Raw genomic sequence first — 20,455 nt, 5'->3', positions numbered from 1 at the left:
CTCTCGTGGCTGATGTATGTCTCTGCTTTTGTCTGGCCAGCACAGGGCAATTTATTTGAGATCCTGGAAATTGGGGGCAGTGTTTGTGTGTGTGTGTGTGTGGGGGGGGGGGGCAACCAGCCAGTCTGTACGAGTGACGCGCATCCCACTCCCAGGCCACCACAGAGGCACAGCCCCACTCCCAGGCCACCACAGAGGCACAGCCCCACTCCCAGGCCACCACAGAGGCACAGCCCCACTCCCACACCATCACAGAGAGGCACAGCCCCACTCCCACACCATCACAGACAGGCAACATTTTTTTTAAACTGGAAAATGACAGGATGCATGCTGTGACACCCATACACAAAGCTTTATTTTAAGGAGTTATTTAAAAATGTGTATATGACTGCGCAGAGCCTACTGTTTTTTCTTGCATGTTTGTTTTTATAAAAGCTTGTTGACTTAACTTCTGAACGTCTGTTTGGATATATATATAGACACACATACACAAATTATTGATAGTTTTAAAAGACTTAGGTTATGTATTTTTATTTTATTTTTGTAAAAAAGTAGGCGCAGTCTTTCTGGGTTTATGCAACGCTCATCACGTGTTGTACAAAGAGGCGGAGCTGGGGCAGTCCCAGTCCACGGCAATAACGAAGTGTGCAGACGGCTGTTTGAAAAGAAGCCTTTCCAGCCGGACTGGATATAACTGAGGAGTGCTTTTAATGTACAACACGGTGTCACGAATGGCGAATTGTATTTTAACTGCATCCACGTCCCTCTTCGACGTTCCGCCATTGGTGATAGAGTGCTTTTGTAAAATACTAGACAGCAGTGATGGAGATCTTGGCTGGAGGGGTCTCGGTAAGTGGAAGACTTCAATTTCATTAAAAATGAATAATTAAAAAACAAAACGTTTTTAGTTTTTTGTTTGTGCCCCTGTACTATTGGAGTGCAGGGGTGTATCTGTTTGTTTGTTTGTTTTATAAACGACTACGACTACTACTACTACTAATAATGTGTTAATATTTTAAATAATGCAATCGTGATCTGACACTGGAAACAAGTTAGATTTAGTTTTGCCATCCATAGACAGCGGTTTACTGGCTGGTGCTGCCAGGCAAGTAGGTCTGAAGAGCAGCATCAGAACCCAGAGTCAAACAGAAATAGACATCGCAATAAAAACATTAAGAAGGATTGCAAGCATCGTAAAAAGCTCAGGGGGTTGAGGAGGAAACGAATAGGTGGTGTACTGAAGGTGCCCGCTCTTTAACTGGCGGCTGAGCGGATGTTGCCGGACTGGCTGGAGGTGCGTCGCATGGAAAGGATGAGCGAGCAGGGGAAGAGCCGGACCCGTGAGCTGCTGTGGAGCTGGGCACAGAGGAACGGGACCGTGGGAGACCTCATGCAAATACTGCAAGACATGGACCATCAGAGGGCCATACAGCTCTTCAAACAGCAAGGTACAGCGTGCAGGACACCAGAAGTATAGGCACTGTAATGTTGTTCAAGTCTGTGTGCTTTTGTTATTGTTTTACTTTCCTGATTAGTTTTAGCTACCCATAGTTTATTATCTTTCCAAGTGAGAGGGGCTGTCCTGTCCGATATATATATATATATATATATATATATCTATATATATATATATATATATATATATAGGGGTGATATTCTCACCAAAAAAGGGTCAGGTACTCATGCACAGCTGGGTGTAAACATTTAAAAATGGAGACAATTTGAGTGGCAATGAATACAAACTTTAAAAAAAATTTTACTTATGATACATAGGCAATACAAAATAAACCTTAAAAAAAGAACCGATCAGTTACCAATTCACAGTAAACAAGGAAGCTGAAAATACTGAAAGCTTTGTACCCTCTGTATGTTTCCCTCAGCCATGTACTGTTACACTTAAGGGAGTTTTGTTTCAAGGTTTCTTAAAAAAAGGGATGATGTTATAAAGAATGGTATAAAAAAACTGTGCTGTGAAAAAAATGATGCAAAAAGGTCTAAGCCGAACAATGCACACTAGGGGCTAAAACACCTCTCAGATATCTAATGTAACAGGCGCTACTACTACTAATGATGTACTTGACTTGGCCATTTAATCTACACAGCATTGTCAGCAATCATCCCCATGCTTTCCAGACCCAGGGTACTCCCCTACAGCAGGACCTGGTCATGCTACAATAATAGCCTTGGATTACAACACACATGCCTGTTTCTTTTATGTATTTTTAACTTATTACTTTTCAATATTAATCGGTAAAACTTGTTGAATGTCGAATTCCCCAAAAATATGTTAAAATTTATATATGATAAACGTCAGTAAAATTGCTTGCAATTTTATTTTCTTACCAAAAATAAAAATAAATCCTCTCTAGTTTTTTTTTTATACTTGCTGTCTGCCCCATCTCCTTTCTGCTCTGAATGGCTGGGGGTCGCTGTCAGTCATCTCAGTGGCCTGTTAGTACTGTAGTTTCACCCTGTTCTGACAGATGTCGTTGACTGAAGCAGTGCTAGAATGCTCTCATTTGTCAGCTATAGCGCCTGTCATTCAAAGTTCCTACCTTGAAATTGGCGGGTTAAGGTCTACGTAAGCTTTTGCTTTAGGTATACGATGACAGTTACAAGTTTGATTTGAAAATTTGAAAATGAATATTGTGCACAATGCCCTGACCGATGGCTGAAGTCTCCTCAGCAGGATGAAGCGGGCCCGTTTGCCTTGCCTTCCTGTGACAGAAGCAGGAGAGGGGTGGAGCTCAGTCTCCAAATAATAAGTGCAAGTTAGTTCTGATCAACTATCTGGTGTTTTGTTGACAGCTATTTCTTGTAACGTTCTTTTCCTCATCCACAAAAGCAAAACTTTTTTGCTATGTAAGCTTTTTCCTATAAGTATTGGTTTTTGAGAAATTTCTAGAAATTATACATTTCCATTGGGGTATGCAAACTTTTGACTACAACTGTATTCAGTGAAGCTCCAGGAACTTTCACCAAGACCTGAAGATTGGAGAGGGGACCTTCTCAGAGGTGTATAGAGCAGTGATGAGGAACCAGACATATGCTGTGAAGTTATTCAAGCAGGTACACTTGGATAATGCAGTTCTGTGATGCCCAGCTCAGTGTGAATGCATTGAGCAATGTGAATGCAGTCGGGGAGCCGGACATGCTGTTACAGTATTGGGGTTATATTGCATCAGCCCATGTTGATTGACTGCTACTGCCCCACATAAAGGCTTTGACTGGTATCACAGGTGAACCTGAGCTGCTCCAGCCTACCAGCCCCTATCACTGTTTTGCCATGGTGCTCAAGGAGTGTTTTAGGCTAAGAAAATAGTATAAAACAGCAGTAGTCTCTCCCAAAGCCCAAACATATGAAAAGAAAATCTCTAGCTGATGCTTTAGGACATGGAGCTCAAGCTCCTTTACATTACTCTTGTTTAATATTCATAGAAAACAGCTTCCAGCCTCATCTCTCTTACTAAAACAAATTACAGGGAAAACAGACTGAATGGAAAAAACTCTGGAAACTCTTCATGTCGGAAGTAAACGTTCTGATTTTGTAAGTACATGTATGAAGCTGTCATGTATGTGTACATGTGTGTATTTAGGTATGCATTAGGCATGTAAGGATTCATCATGTATCGATGAATAGTGATGCTTTTTCTACATGATGTATCAGATCATAATAGAGGTATGTATGGCTTGTATCCTGATACAAGACCAAAAGCACCACGTGGCTCATTGGAGATCACCACATGGTTCTTGAATGAAGAATAAGTGTTTGGTCTTATTATGCATCATACAAATAGCCCATCAAGACAGTTGCATGTATTGTGATAAAAGTTGTTGGCGACCTACATACCGTGATGCGTGTCGTGTGATTAGTTTATCGTTACACCCCTAGTATTCATGTATGTAAAAAACCTTTGATTGAAATGAATTGAGGAATGTAGATACAATGTATTCAGGACATTTCAGACATGAAAGTACTTCATCAGTTCAATGCCACACAGTGCAGCTCAGAGTTTGTTGTCAAATATATGCATGTATTCAGAAACCATGACCCCTCATTAGCCAATCGGAGCACTGCAAGCAATTACAAGAGGACCTTTATTTTAGTGTGTTTGATGCAAACCACAGGGCTCCTCCCCTTTTAAGAGCACTAAGTTTTAAACTCAGAGTTTAGTAATGGCATCCTTCAATTATTAATGAGTGCATGCCAGCATGAATGCACATAGATTAATGTATCTTGTAGTACATCTTATTTAGTTTTTTGGCCTGCATGTGTAATTGCTTGCTCTAAATTATATATTTATAATGGTCTCCAATGCTTCTAGGTACCACCATCCACACATTGTAGAACTGAGTGGTTACTGCTCAGACAATGGGAGCTACTGCCTGGTCTATCCCTACATGCACAACGGCTCTCTGCACAGCAGGCTCCACGGTCCCTCGGTAAGTCACCACAGACTAGCCAGGACTATGCTACGCTCTGTTCCGATCAACACAGCAGTGTTTTGGTTAGCATTTATCTTTTATTTGAAGCCTTTCAGATATCACAGTCATGTGCAACCGTCCTCTTCCCCCTCACCAGGCTCAGGGCAGTTGTTTCTACCACATTATTCTTCTGGGACTTTTGGTGGAACCAGAAACAGTGCCTATTACCTTGCCTAGATCTTTTCTCAAACAATGCAGTGGGAGTGTTATCTAGTTCACTGTTAAGGCTGGTTATTTAGTTTGAAGATTGTATGTATTTTTTTCTTTGTTTTTCTGGACAAGCCCACATTCCTTCCTTGGGAGACACGCCTCAACATTGTCAAAGGAACAGCACAAGCCATCCAGTATCTGCACACAGCCCAGCCCTGTGCTGTCGTATGTGGCAACATCACCAGGTAGCTCATTTTCTTACACTCTGCTTTTGAAGATATAACTATAGTATTGCCAGAGTTTAACTACATTACATGTAAGCACAGTAGACCCTTGGTAATCTGAACTGAACCATGCTGCCATCATTATGAAACGCATGCTTGTGACAGCTGTAGAAACCCAGCCTCTTCATTTTGTGATAAGGGTTTGAAACAAACAGATGTGGTTGTATTTGTTCTTTAAAAGACAATTACTGTAATGTATCAAACATTAGACAAAGACTAGTAAAGCATGTTTAGTGTGGTATGATCAACACAAATCACTGGTGGTAACAGGGTCCTTTCCCACCTGGAGCAGATTATCAGGTGTCTTGCAATAATGCAAGGGTGTAGCATAGCATTGCATTGCATTGCTCCATACTAACACTGCCTGGCCCTTCGTTCCAGAAATAGATGACCGGGACATTTTTGTGTTTTCTCTTCATGCAAATCTCTTGTTTGCCGACCTCCTCAGTGCGAATATATTGCTGGACGAACGATTTGAACCCAAGCTGTGTGACTTTGGCATGGCCAGCCTGAGGCCTCACTCTGTTAATCAGAGCTGCACCATCAGCCTGGACCCCGGCACCCGCAGAGCCTGGGGGTACCAGCCAGAGGAGTACATCCGGGATGGCAAGCTGTCAGTCAAACTGGACGTCTCCAGCTTCGGGGTGGTGAGCACCAGCACTACTCGGTGCACTTCATGCAGTTCTTGAGGCTAGACTGTGCTCAAACAAACCCCTGGTATTCAGGTCTTTGGTAACGACTGCTCAGACATAGCCCTTTGTATTTCCTAGGTGATCATGGAGGTGTTGTCAGGGAGAAGAGCTGTACATGACGGCCCGGGACACACTGTGCTGGTGAGACTGGGAATATACTGGCCCTGCATCAATATTCGTAAATAAGGGTTTCCCTTTACAAAAGTTTATCAATTTTTGCAGTTTTACCATGCTTTTGCCGTGGATGTACTATTCATTTACCACAGTTTACTCTGGTTTTACCATATTTATATGCTTTACCATACCGCAGGGGAGGAGTCTTGGAGCCCGTGTGTTTCTTGGGCACACCTTACAGTAATGACTGCAATGAAAATAAATTCCAGGAGGTTAGCTTTTATTCGTACGGTGCTTTGCTTGAATTCCTAATGAATCTGTGGATCTTCATATCTTCACAACTTAAACTCATTACAGACAAAAATACAAAACACACTACCAAAAATGCTTTTCAGAAATAATGATGTACCTGGCTTCAAAGATTTTGGATCTAGGCAGGACATTTCTAGTTTTAATATATTTTAAAGAAAATTATTCATTTTTTAAATATAGGAAGCAAGTACATTTTTCTTAATAAGAAAAGCATTTTTATGAAGGCCGCATTTTGTTGTCCCTTGACTGGCCTTAGTGGTGAGGTTTCACTGTACTCTGTAATCTGTGCTTCTGTTAGCGGTGAGGCTTCACTGTGTTCTGTAATCTGTGTTTCTATTCCAGAGGGATGTGGTCACAGAGGTGGTGGAGAGAAGTGGTAGTGTTGACTCCTGTCTGCAGTTTCTGGATGAGAGGGCTGGTTCCTGGCCCCACGCTGTGTCGCTGAAGCTCTTCCACTTAGCGATCAACTGCACAGCATCCCGCGCCAGGGTCAGGCCTCTGATGACCACTGTAAGCAATGACCAGTACATGAAGCATCATCCCTCATAGACTTTTTCCAAAATAAAAGCATAGCACACTGTAATAAAGCACAGTGAAGGCCCACGGTAAGCACTGTAAATCAGAGAGGAATGGTAGAGCATATTAAAAACACATGGCAAACAGTTGTAACCTATGAACCACTAACCCTGGGAGGCACTGATTTATTTTTTAACTGACTTGCAGAAAAGCACTTTATCAGCGGTCTGACCAGACATTCTCATAAATATCCTTTCATGTTTGCACTGGTCATTCTCTGTTGGTGTTTCTGCTGTGCAAACTACTTTCATGCAAACTAACGGCTGAATGTGGGGAAGTGAGACAGTAAGCAAGTCAGTGTAGCACAGGCTTCACTGCACAATGGTGCACCAAGGGGATTCAGCACTAATCTTCTTACCCACCTCGCTCCAGAATAATCCCCCTGGAGGAGTCCTTTCACAAGTCATTTTGCTGGACTAGTTAGCTAAGCATGGCAGGTAATGATGCAAGCAGAAACAGTAAAGGATACAAAACTCTTGATTGCCTTAATACTGTAGCGTGCTGTGAACACTGATGTTTTTGTGCTATGTGCAGGTGTTGGAAGTGCTTAGTGAACTGAACCCAGCCTGTTACTCAGCAGAAGATCAGCCTCATACACTGAAAGACATGGAGGCTCCTCCTCTGACTTACGGACAAGTCCGCATGAGCCTGCCAGTGGAGAATGATGAAATCCAGGATTTTCCTTTCCAAACCCCAGAGCTGAACACAGACGGTTCCCATCAGAGGGAGCAGGGGAGAGCCCAGAAGAGCCCATGTGAGTGCAGCCAGTCGGAGGTCACGTTCAGGGGAAGTGAGGCAATTGCCAGCGAGTCACCCAGCAGCGTGTGGAGGTTCCTGCTCCCGGAAAGCAGAGCCGAGGACTGGCCTGCGTCTCGGCGGCTGCCAGGCCCTTGTTGCAGCAGAGCGGTGGAGTGCAGCTGTGCCTCTGAAGAAGCTGGAGGACAGTGTGAGGAATGCAGAGCGAGTGGGTTCCTCTTACCAACAGCTGATACCCCCAGAGGCAAGTGCTTCTCCTCTAACTTACATCAGCCCAATATTTACTTCATCATAATAATAAATACATTTTAAAAAAGCCACTCACAATTTAATATCCTATCGTGTGTGTGTGTGTAAAGGGTAAGTAAACAACATTTTCAGTTACAAAATGAGAAATAACTTAAACCGTGTTCAATTAAAGACTTGCTGTGTTCTTTTCCAACAGGTGTTTTTCCCATTTTTGAGTTGAGAAAAATGTTTATTTTGTACATGTATATTGTCATTACCTAAGTGGTAATACTATCAAGAAGCATTTTGTCAGTACTTGTTATTAGTAGTGCTGCATGCTCCTTTTAACAGCAATTAAGAAAAACAGAATCACAATCATTATTGCATCCCCTCCAGTAACACATACTAGCCATGTATCAGAGATCATTATACACAGGGAAAGCAGTTGCTTTGAACGGTCTGTATTCAGATTCTATGAGATACTCGCATGTAGGACGAATATAACTTAATATCATTTTTGTGAGTTTTTCAAAAATTGTTTCCACAGACATCATCCAGTTAGCTGACAGAAGATGAGTGTTATGAACAAAGCTAGTGTGCAAATCTCAGGAACGCCGGGACACAAAGAAACAACCTTCTCTGTCAGCTTTTTATTGGAAATATTGGAATAATGTACAGTATGTCAAAATTATAAAATACATTTAAAGATATTGATACATATTCTATATTTGTTTTATAACATGCAATAACAAAATGCACTGTGAAATAAGCCATTAATATGCATTGACAAAATGGTTTTAAAAATGAATTCCAATATGTTGTGTGGCAGTGTGTCTATAATGGTATGTAGACAAAGAAGCTTAAAACACCATGAAAATTCAAGAGATTTCTAATAATTTGATGCAGTTCTGTTACAGTAGTGAATTGCATTCATATTCTCTGTGGTACTGCACACAAGTTATGCAAAGGTTGCTGGCAGTTTACAGACGACATTCTGTCATACAGTCGGTAAACCAGTTATCTGTGGCATTCAATGAACTTGAAGTCAAATTACAATATATTTCCTCAGTGAAAAGCTTAGCATTGGAATATAAGCAAGGTTTGGAATTAGATTTAACAATTTGATGTTTTCGGGCCAAGTTGGTTTTACCAGTTTTTTATTAATGGTATTTAATTCTGAGATAAGTGATGAAATCGTTTGCTCCTCCTTATGTGAAGTGTGCTTATCTGGATATTGTGCAATACTTATGAAGTCAGCCGACATCAGCTGAAGCAACAGGATTTTCCACTTTGTAATTCCTACCAGGTTATATTGTCCTTGGAAGCTAATGTAAACATAACCAAATTTAAGATGTATTTTGGGGATTAACTATATTATTTAAACTTGCTTTGAAATATAGCTTTAACAATGAAATGCTTTAAATAAAATACTTGACAGGTGTGTATCACGAAACCCAAGTAGAACTTTGAAAATGACTGTTCAACAGTGCTGTTTACGTTTCTATAAAACATCCAGAGTGATCCACTGTGTGGAAGATGGCTTTATTCTGTACAAATGTGGCAGTAATAAAAAGGGGTTAAATAATGTATGTGTGTTCTGTCTTTTTGAACAGATTTTTGATTTTTTCAGATTTTTGGGGGGAAGCAGAGGAAAAATCAAAGATTTACAAAGAAAAATCTAATTTCCTTTCAATTGTGCAGATCAATCATTATCCAATTTTCATTTAACTGTGCAGATCAATGATTAGTATAACCGCAGGACACAGGGTTAGGAATGGGTTTGTGGCTTGGGATAGAACAGGGAGTACTCTGCAGTAAGTAACCTTTGGAAAGACGATACAAGGACAAGATTTTTAGCACACTGAGGACAATTTTATGAATGCAAAGACTGGAGGGTCTTGCGGCTGGCGACCTCAAACTCGACCGACACACTAATGTATTTTACCCAATGATTACTGGGCTTAGAAACCTGCACACCTGACAACCACATCCCATTTGCGAATTATAAATGAACTACTCTTGTGATTCAAGCAATCTCCCGTCAGTGAATCAGTAGGCCAGGGAAGTGCTGACATCACAGAGCTGATGCCGAGAGTGACCGTTTTTAACACTCATCATTACATCATCATATCATTTTGGGAAGATTTTTATTATTTTTTTAATGTTTTACAGAATCAACTTCAGAAAAAAACTCAAATGAAGTTGAAACCCAGTGGTGACACAACCCTTTCCTGGCATATACATGCATAGCACTTTGATCCGAGTTCCCAGGCAGGCACGTCTCAGACTTCTAGGTAAGAATATGCGTTACAACTTTGTACAACTACAACGTTTACTGATTATTAGAGAATCACAGCACTGGTATCATTGAAAAAATTAAATGAGCCCCATACTGGCATTCTAGGACCTAAAGGTTTTAATTAATCAACATCTGATCTTTCTGATCATTAGATAAAAAATAAAGAAACGATGCATGCCTACTTTTCGGGACAAAATACCAAATTTTCTAATGTCAGCGATTCCACAGGTTACTCTACTCGGGAGGACCTTTCGGGATGGGGTCTGTCTCTTCTTGCCTGACTATGAGATGAAAAGGGTCCCTGTGATCTCACAGCACATGTATGAAACTATCAGGACACAGCTTTGTTTCAGGAAGGAACAGTTCATTCTTTGCACTGAGAAGTTTCTTGCTTTTAAAAAAAAAAATGCAATATATCTATTGAACCATAATGTAAAAGCATGCCTCAGCTTATAGCATCTACATATTTAATAGTTTTTTAACATTTGAATTGCCTATTACTGGCAAAGTAAGTTTTGTTTATTTCCAAATTGCTGTATAGGTGTAACTGTAATTTCTGCCCCCTCTGCATTTTGCTAAGAGATCTAAAAACTGTTTGAGGCATGTCTTAATGAACGATGACTGTGTACGTTTACTGATATTTTGTTATTAGATTTCTTACTTTGGAATGCAGTGAAGGAGTCTTGTGCTGGTCATTGGACTTGCTTTGCGTTTTACTGTCATAAGAAAATCTAGAATTAGCTCCCGTACAGTTGAAGTAATCTGAATTTCTGCCATCAACAGAATTGTTGCTTGTGTTTAAGAAACTGGTTTGGGAATCAGAAGTGAGAGGGTTTGTTTCTGTGTGACCCTTCTCAGACTCCATGAACTGATCCTGTGACTTTGAGCTCAACCCAAGGCCTAGGTCTGTTCCTTGTTTTCCACCCCACATATTTCTTGGCTGTAGGCGAGTTGTGGAGCCACTGGCAGCGGACGGACACTATGTAGGTGTTCCAGGCTGGGTAGATTTGGGGGTGGCTTGAGTGGTTGGGAACTCTGTAGCCCGGGGAGACGACGTCTCGTTCCACTCTGGGTTTTCCTCGTCCAAGAACTGCTTAAGCCGTTCTTTCAGGCGGGTGTTTCTTTTCGTTTCCGTTTGTCATATCACCTTTGTCAGAAAACTCTTCTGGGCGACCATGTAAACCCGCTTCCGTTCCCGCGTCACTGCGGTTTATATATGCTGCCAGTTTTGATAGCCCACAGATGTAATAACATATACGACTGTGTCACATTCAGAACCCTTGAAAACAAAACGGAATACTAAAAGTATTATACACAATGGGTTATGCTTATAACCTTGGTTTTATGAAAGGTATAAATATTAATTCCTTATGGGTATTCATTAAGAATGGATAGCACACCAGATCCATTCCCTCATTTACAGTTCATCTTCCATAAGTTGTTAGAGGATGAAGAATGAAGGAATATAAAAAAAAAATGTGACATTTTTTAAATCTAACATGAAATGCTGTACTACTATTGTGGCTTCTGGTAGACCTTTGCATTGTCATTGAGTAGTTTCTTTGATTACATGATGGTAAATAAACAATCAAAATATACTCTCACAGTCCTATAACCCTATTATAAAACAGTTTTATTGTTAATATACAAGCTTATTTAGCCCTTGAAGACACGGAACAAGCAAAAGAAGTAGAATACTTTTAAATATCTGACATGTGACCAATTAATTTATCTCTAATGCAATGGCCTTAACTGTGGCTTAGTTTGAAACTTAAAATAAATAATATCAAAAATGCCAGCTTCTGCTGCCATCTGTGCTTGAGAATTGATCTAGTCTCTTCTCACATTCCCTATCCTTTGGTTCAGGGAAACTTAATTAACATCAAACAGCATTTCTCACCTGGTATGTGTTAATAGTCTTGGCCCAGGCATGTTTCAGTTTACCGTCCCTTAACTCTCTGTAGGAGCCACACACTACACGGCCCTCTTTGTCATCGAGTGTCAATAAACGACATCTATTTATTTCTACATCCTGTGAAAAGATTAGTGAAACAAATTAGAAACAAACCATCGCGGGTCTTCCAAAGCCTTTCACCTTTTCACTTAAATAAGCAGCATTAATGAACTACCATTTCACTTTTTGTATAAAAGGGGGGACGGCAACTCACATAATCTGCAATACTGCTAATTTAGTAGTAGAGGAACACTAGTACAGCTCATGAGAAAAACACAAATGTGTCTGTGGCCCAAAAACTTTGAGCACCACTTACTTGGGACATACCTTAATTAAACAGCACACAGTGCAGCTAGGTCACTTTGTGCTTGATGCTGCTGGAAAGACAAGCGAAGCAATTTTGCGAGAGAGAGTGAGAGAGAGTGCCTGGATGTGCCTGGAAGAAAGAGAAGCAAGCCATGCCAATACCTTGTAGGGATAATGTTTTTAATAAAATAGCAGGGAACTCAAACTGTTAAGCAAAAGCAAAAATACTGTAGTATTTACTTTTATTAAGGTCAGGATTTAACGTGCAATGGGAATCTTACCATGCCCCAGTGGAGTGCATATCCCTGTTGGGTGTATGTAGTTATGTCTGAACACAATGTTTAACCCTTTACAGACTTTCATAGCTCTAGAATCACTAACCCAATTGTCATGAAACTTCTTTAGCACGTTATTGAGTGTATCATAATCTGGGGGGAATGAAGGTTGTCTGACTGTATTCAAATTTCACATAGAGAAAACTGATTTTCCAGTTATGATGAAACCTGAAAAGAGCATTGTTTAGCACAAGATATCAGCAACTACCTTACCTAACATAACATTAGATACGCCAAGATTATGGCTAATCTGGTCTGTGAAACCAGCCCTGGGGGCTGATTGCACCAATGTGGATTAACCACTAACCCAGACTAAATCAAGGATGATATTTTAATTACAATGCACACAACTTTAAACCAGGTTTTATATGTAATCCTGTTAATGGATGGTTAAACATTTCTTAATCCAATATTAAAATATATTCCCAGATTAACTAATCCTAGTTTAGCAGATTTTTTTTTTTTTTTTTTTTTTTAATCCAGGTTGGTGCATCAACTTGTTCATAATTATTAACAAAAAACTAAAAGACTATTCGGTCCTTCTGAATCAACCAGTGACAGGGTCCGGCATAGTGTACAGTGTCTGGGAAAACAAAGAGATCTGGAAGTCTTACTTCACCCTCCAAATAAATAAGATTAAACTCATTAGAAACACTTAGATATGTAAGCAACCTCTGCCAATTTAAAAGACTCAGAAGAGGTGGGGCAATGCTCTGGGACATTCGAGGTTCTTATGACAGAAAGGCAAACTGATATATGTCTTTGCTACATTAATGCACAGAAGATAAAGAAACTGAATTAAGGGAAAGAAGCAGCCTTGGTTTCAAGTGTTAAACGGAACCCAAACCTTAGTAATGAAGAATATTTCCCCGTTATAAAGCCGGACAGTTTCTTCTTCAGCGGATTTCATCCTGAACTCTTTTTCGTTTGTCTTTTCCTTAACATCGACATTTTTTGTGCAACATACTTTGTTGCCAATTTCGAAAACCAAATTTGGTTTTCTGAAATACAATTGAATCTTTTTTAAATTTAAATATAAAACACATTAAGTCCACAAGTTCATATTACAAGTAACTTCTGTAAGTGCATTCCAGGTCTATTACACAAAACAAAGCAATCAGTTTTGTGTAAACTTGTTGAAGGTTTTGATCTGTAGAGTTAAAACGTGACCAATCAGACAGCATTCTACTTAAGGAGAGGAATTACACTGTATTGATTGGGGGATTGGGTCTTACCTTGCTTTTAGCAATGCAATGCTTTGTGTTTGGGGGTGTGCTGCCTCAGACCTGCAGAATGAACAATGATATCCTTAATTAGAATTGATATGTTTGTGTGACACTGTACCTGCCAGGCACTCTCACTCCACTCCACTGTCACTCTCAGATATCAAAGAAGGTCAGTAGCACAGTGCTGACACAGCACTGTGCAAAGTGGCTTAGCATTAGTATGACAGAATGAATCAACGAATACCAAATATCTTACCTGCTTTTCTTTTTGGAATAGTGTTCCCAGCAAAGTTCATTTATTAAATCACAATCATCACTTCAGTAAAAATGTGAATAAACATACATACTATGTGAATAAACATAGTATAATAGCATGGGGTTTAGATTCACTCATTTATTATCCAACATGGTCAGCAAATAGGATATAGCAAAATACAGCAGGGCTCGGACTGTGACTAAAACAGGGCTTCTCAAACTCGGTCCTGGGGACCCCCTGTGGCTGCTGGTTTTCATTCCAACCGAGCTCTCAATTACTGAACTATAACCTTAAATGAACTGATAATTTGCTTAATTAGACCTTTTTACTTGTTTGATCAGACAAATGCATGGAAGTGGTGGTGGTAGTGGTGGTGGTAGTGGTGGTGGTGGTAGTGGTGGTGGTGGGTGGTGGTGGTGGTGGTGGTGGTGGTGGTGGTGGTGGTGGTGGTGGTAGTGGTGGTGGTGGTGGTGGTGGTGGTGGTGGTGGTGGTAGTGGTACTGGTAGTGGTGGGGGTAGTGGTAGCGGTAGCGGTGGTGGTAGTGGTGGTGGTAGCGGTGGTGGTAGTGGTGGTGGTGGTGGTGGTAACGGTGGTAGTGGTGGTGGTAGCGGTGGTAGTGGTGGTGGTGGTGGTGGTGGTGGTGGTGGTGGTAGTGGTGGTGGTGGTGGTGGTAGTGGTAGTGGTGTGGTAGTGGTGGTGGTGGTAGTGGTGGTAGTAGTGGTGGTAGTAGTGGTGGTGGTGGTAGTGGTAGTAGTAGTGGTAGTGGTGGTGGTGGTGGTGGTGGTCACCACACCAACATGACGGTCACCACCACCATCACCATCACACGGTGGTAGTGGTGGTAGTGGTGGTGGTAGTGGTGGTGGTGGTGGTAGTGGTGGTGGTGGTGGTGGTGGTGGTGGTGGTGGTGGTGGTAGTAGTGGTAGTGGTGGTAGTGGTGGGTAATGCCCAGCCTGCAAGGGTATTATTCTTTTGTTTTAACCTTTTATTTTGGCCCTTGTGCCAGTTTATTTTGTTCATACAGTAAATGTGTGCACCAGTGCTTACACTGCAGCTTTCTGTCTCTGGGTCTCCTTCTTGCTGATAACAGCTTGGGCCATGAAGCTGCCCTGTCACACTCTCCATTTAAAAACATGTCAGTATTTATGAATGTGCTATGATGTCGTGCTGTAAAGAAAGACAAGCCTAAATATCATATATTTTAAACTGAAGTGCGAGATTGATGGTAACAATCTGATCAGACAAATGCTTGGAAGTTCAGAGGTGCTGTATTAACACCAGCAGAATAAGGGAACCCCAGTTTCATGCAGCAGTTGTGATGATGACCAATCATATGTGAGTGCTGTTGTGTAAAAAGTGGCACCCAGCAATTGGATTTGGCAACCAATGTTTTTGGGCCTAGGAGCCATTGGCTCCTAAAGCAGAAAGTTTGTTTGGAGTTCTGTACAGTATTAAAATATGGTTGAATGTTCATATTTGTGTTACTTCATGTAAATTGTGTTTTAGGTGTACAGTTTTTGCTAGTAAGATGATAAATGCTTTCAGCTCTTTCAGAATTATCAGTTCACAAACAAGACCTTGGAGTGTTTTATCCTTTAAATATTTTCAGTTTAAATGGACAAGGGCACAATGAGAAAGTAGTACTTTTGAAAGGATATAACAAACAATGGCTTACTTTTTAAATGTAATGAACTGTGATTTTGCATCATCCTTCAACCCTGGGGCTGCTTCTAAAAGGAATCTAATAGCATCTTCCAAACCTGGGAGACACAAAAACAAATATATTGAACTCTTTCACCACAGCAGACCAGTACGCAAATCTAGGAAAGACAACTCCACTCAAAACTAAAGGAATGGACATATAACTGTGTCTGATCAATTAGTCAGTATATTGAAAATATTAATTTGCTATCCCCAGGATGGAACTATCCTTGTAATGTTAGTGCTTAAAGTGTTTAGTTTCCATGGATACTATCGATTACAGAAATAAGACTGGTGACAAAAAACAAACTCCTGCAAAAAAACTCAGAAAAAACAATCGATTGGCCTTACTGAATTCTCCATCATAGAACAACAGTTTAAAAGGTGCATCTTGCAAATCATTCTCCTGTACCAAAAACTAGTTAAAGGTGCTCACAGTTTAACTTACCAGGGGGCAGAGGTATGAAAATAAAGCTCTTGTCATCAGTCTGCACTGTGGCTTTCGAATCTTTCTGTGTCGGTACAGTGACGATAGCATCAAATTCCAGGCCGGCATAGCAACAACCCCTGTGTGTGTTTCCGAAATTCTAAATTAATACATAAATACATAGAATTCTATAGAGACACAAAAAACTTTCTAGCCAAAAGCATAGGCAAATGAGCATAGGCTCATAACATTATACAATGTTCAAGGTCATTTTCAGCCAGTTGGAGCACAGATAGACATTCATTTACAAATCATGTTAAATGTGTTTTTACAGCCATGCAGTTGTACTACAGGCATGGATGAAACCTGCATAGCAATTTATGTGCAATGTCATTCAGTTCAAAATCTAATATCGAAATCGTCAGGCAACATCCCCTGGTAACCTCTAGAATTACACTAGGCCAACCAAAACATTTGCCTTTCGATTGTCTTTACTAATGCTGGCCACATTTAAATACATCTCCTTGGTAACCAAGTGCTCATAGATTATTCCATACAACCTGCAACCCATCAGACAATCAGCATGCCATGAACAGCAAGTTCCACAGGACTTTCAGCACAGACTGACTGTCTGACAATGAGAAGCTGGCCAAAGTCAGGTCAAAGTATTTAAAAAGATAAGTTTCTATCTCACTGTTAATCATGTGATCTGCCATGAAGCGCATGCTAGGGATCTTTGTGACCAAGCACCTACAGTATTCAAGCAGCCGTAAATATTAACCAGACGTTCAGGGTTTTCCAGGAACTTACATTGTAGTGTTACGCACAATCAGATGGGATTCAGAACGATGATTAGTGGTTAACTCTATAGCCCATCCTTTTTTCTTGAGACTTTCAAACAGGTCAGACAGAGCATTGCCAGGCTGGATGCTGGGTAGTTGTCTGATATCACCTAAGAAGAAATAATACAGCTCCATTTGGGTATTTTAAACTGTGATGTTGTAGAGCAGCAGTCCTCCTGTTCCTTGGCCACAGCTTGAGGACATGAATATTTTTCTCTTCTGACATTTACCTTCTCATTTAACCACTCATTCCAGAATTTAAAATAAAACGACATTAAAATGCAAGTGTAGCAAATGGCACAAATATAAGAGATTGAGAACAAAGTTGTGTTCATTTTGTAATTATTTTAGTTAGTCTGCTACTACATAAGTATTGCAGTATTATTCCACATTATTTCAGCTGGTATAGTGGGCAGAACCTATTGGTCTCACATGCACAAACGTGCCCACTGCCAGGACCCCTTTTACACAACCTCCACTGTGCATTAATCAGCTTTTTTCATTCCTCAAAATCCAGGATTACTGCAATTGAACTTTGCTGAACATGTTTTCTCCTGCCATTAATCTATGATGGCATCTCTGAGCTTATCAAAGAAATGGGCAATGTCTGCGCATACCACTTTTTTCAGTCAAAGAGTACACCTCTAACATGATGGAAATAACCGTTTAATTAGAAACTGCCATATCAAACTCACCGAGAATGATTACTTTTCTTAACTGTGCCTCCTTCATCAACAGTGTAAACACATAGTTCAAGATCTGGAGCGAAGCCAGGCTGCCCTCATCCACCACAAAGACCTCCACCTCAGAAAACCTCCATGTAAACTCTTCTTGATAACCCTCATATTCTTTTTTCTTTTAGCCTTCTCTTTTTGATAAAGAGAATAACTCCAAAGCACCTGTCAGAAATAAACATTGGGATTTTATCTGGCATCCACAGTGTTACAGTAGCGCATTACAGTACGCATGCTCCAGTGTTTTTTGTAATGTAATAAACACTTTGAATGCAAGTTTCCACTGCCTTATGTTGTTTCTCCGATGTATGCAATGCGTTTTTGTTGAGCAGTGTGCTCTTGCGCCTAGCTATCATTTTCACCGACATCTAGGTGCATACCTGTTCATTAGAAACAATTGTGTAGAACTGTGCCACATTGCCATCTGCACCATGAAACCAGTCAGAAAAAAGTCTTGTTTTAATTTCATCTTGGGGCATCAGCCTTTGCATTGGATGCTCATTAGGTTGCTTCCAATATGATGTGTGAACATTGTTTAGAAGCTAATTAAACATGATACATACCTGATACAATGTATAAGAATCAAAGCCAGTTTGTTTCTTTAAATTGTTTGCTGCTTTTCCTATTGGAGCAGTGGGGAGAACCTTAGGCTTTCTCCCAGGCTCCTTTCCTTCGGATTGGTATTCAGCTTTCAAAGTCTGGCTTACTACAGTAGTTTTACCACATCCACCTTTCCCACTTATTAATGTGATAGGATTGTGACAAATCATTTCAACAGCTTTCTGTTGTTCTTCGTCCAACAGTATTTCATTTTTGACGAGAGTGACAATACTCTCCATATTAAAGTATGATTTTGGCCTGCCAGCCAGTCGTTGTACGGATTCAGCTATTTCTTTTTCACAGTCGTAAAGGTACTTAAGAAAAATCCTATTATTTTCCTGCTTTAAGATATTGTTCGGATAATCCCATCCCATCTGTTGCGCACTTTGCTTTGCTATGTACAGGCAGGTTACAGCAAAACACATTTTCTTTATAAAACACAATATCACATGCAAACCTTGCTTCCAGTTAGTATTTTATTTGCAAACAAACACTTTGTTATTTGGCCCAGCGTCCATTCAAAATAAGTGGATACTGTGCAAGCCCCACAGATTAGAGCACTTACTTCAGAAAATCCCAGTTTCCAAATGTTTGTTTTGTCAGTAAGCATCTCCTCCAGTTTGTCCAAAAAACCCGGTTTCAGACCTCTGATGTGTGTGTCATCACCTGGAACTCTCTCTGCCATTTTCAGCAAGTTTATGAATCGCCTTGGAAGAAGTCTGGACACATATTCCATTACTAACGGGTAATCGCAGGCTATCTGTACAAACTTTCCTGCATCTTATAAAAGAAAATAAACAAAGGGGTATAAAAGTGAAATTGTAATGCATGTGCAATTAATTATTTCGTATTTCCAAGTAATGCATTCTGTTTTGCACCTACCTGACCTGTTGATTCTTTCACATATTTGTCTTGCAATTTCTTCCGAGTCATTAGGCTTTCTACTGGCAAACCTTTGCAATTGTTCTTCCAAATTTTTTAAATGAACTGCTTTAGCCCACTGTAAAAACATTACTCTGTGATTATCTTCAACATCACATTTTGTCAGGAATAAAGAGATTATGGATTGGTCTGTGTCTGAACTCAAGCTGTAGGATGACCATTGCAGAAAGCTCTTGCTATATCCAACGTTTACTGATGCTTTCAGGTGCCACCACGGGCCAGTGAGTGGAAAATAGCCATATACCTTCAACTTCTCCTTTTTATTCTGTTCCTGAAACAGAACTATACAACATGGTGTCTGGGTTAAAGGGGAAATAGCCATGGCTTTAACCTCATTTACATACTCCCACATCCTGTACTGTTTTGCTGCTGATCATTTAGTAAGTACTTTCATAATTGTGGATAAGTAATTCTCTAACTTCATCTTGAAGGAACTAAAGCTTTTTTGGGGGGCATAATGTAAGGAGAATGGCAACTCTGATAGAATGGTATGTAAAATACATTAAATAGATTTGTGAAAAAATCACAAATGTGGCTGCAAACTAGTTATTGTGTATTAGACTTGTGAAAAGCACATGTTCTCTAACAATAATAAAGCTAGATGTTAACAATTGTACTGGGCAATACCTGTAATGGGAACTTGATGGAGAGAATCATAGAATACAGTTGTGTACAAAATAATACAATGGTCAGTTGACCTAAAGGGTGGCGGTTGAAAATAGTGCCAATGTTTAAACCATTTAAAAATTTGGTTTCCATATATATATATATATATATATATAATATATATTATATATATATATATATATATATATATATATATAATAATATAATATATATGTGTGTGTATGTGATTGTGTGTGTGTGTCACACCGACAGTTTTCAGAGTGGCTCTCAAAAGTATTCACCCCCCCCCCCCCTTGGACTTTTCCACATTTTATTGTGTTACAACATGGAATCAAAATTGATTTAATTAGGAGTTTTTGCCACTGATCAACACAAAAAAAGTCCATAATGTCAAAGTGAAAAATAAAATCTACAAATTGTTCTAAATTAATTACAAATATAAAACAGAAAATAATTGATTGCATAAGTATTCACCCCCTTTGCTATGACACACCTAAATAAGCTCTGGTGCAAGCAATTGTCTTTAGCAGTCACATAATTAGTTGAATGGAGTTCATCTGTGTGCAATGAAGGTGTTTCACATGATTTCAGGTTAAATACACCTGTCT

At 40.0% G+C, this 20,455-nt stretch overlaps 2 protein-coding genes across 2 annotated transcripts; one reads left to right on the top strand and one right to left on the bottom strand.

The window, feature by feature from the left end:
* Positions 1-1,359: 1,359 nt before the first annotated feature.
* On the top strand, positions 1,360-17,892 carry LOC121317986 (interleukin-1 receptor-associated kinase 3-like). The gene is made up of 11 exons (XM_041254116.1): positions 1,360-1,448; positions 2,959-3,069; positions 3,483-3,547; positions 4,326-4,443; positions 4,768-4,880; positions 5,368-5,566; positions 5,690-5,752; positions 6,380-6,547; positions 7,148-7,613; positions 8,145-9,891; positions 17,683-17,892. The coding sequence occupies exons 2-10, from the start codon at positions 3,031-3,033 to the stop codon at positions 8,171-8,173; spliced, it is 1,260 nt and encodes a 419-aa protein (XP_041110050.1). The 5' UTR covers positions 1,360-1,448; positions 2,959-3,030; the 3' UTR covers positions 8,174-9,891; positions 17,683-17,892.
* LOC121318985 (DNA helicase B-like) lies at positions 12,989-18,517 on the bottom strand. The gene is made up of 6 exons (XM_041256222.1): positions 18,242-18,517; positions 17,808-17,843; positions 17,640-17,769; positions 16,124-17,054; positions 15,650-15,734; positions 12,989-13,777 (listed from the first exon to the last, which is right to left on the bottom strand). Exons 1-4 carry the CDS (start codon positions 18,515-18,517, stop codon positions 16,909-16,911), a joined length of 588 nt encoding a protein of 195 aa, XP_041112156.1. The 3' UTR covers positions 12,989-13,777; positions 15,650-15,734; positions 16,124-16,908.
* Between the last annotated feature and the right edge of the window lie 1,938 nt (positions 18,518-20,455).

The sequence above is a fragment of the Polyodon spathula genome, chromosome 7 (genome assembly GCF_017654505.1).
Source record: "Polyodon spathula isolate WHYD16114869_AA chromosome 7, ASM1765450v1, whole genome shotgun sequence".
Lineage (NCBI taxonomy): Eukaryota > Metazoa > Chordata > Actinopteri > Acipenseriformes > Polyodontidae > Polyodon > Polyodon spathula.
Note: the sequence above shows the minus strand (reverse complement) of the source record. Positions and strands in the feature narration are given on the sequence as shown.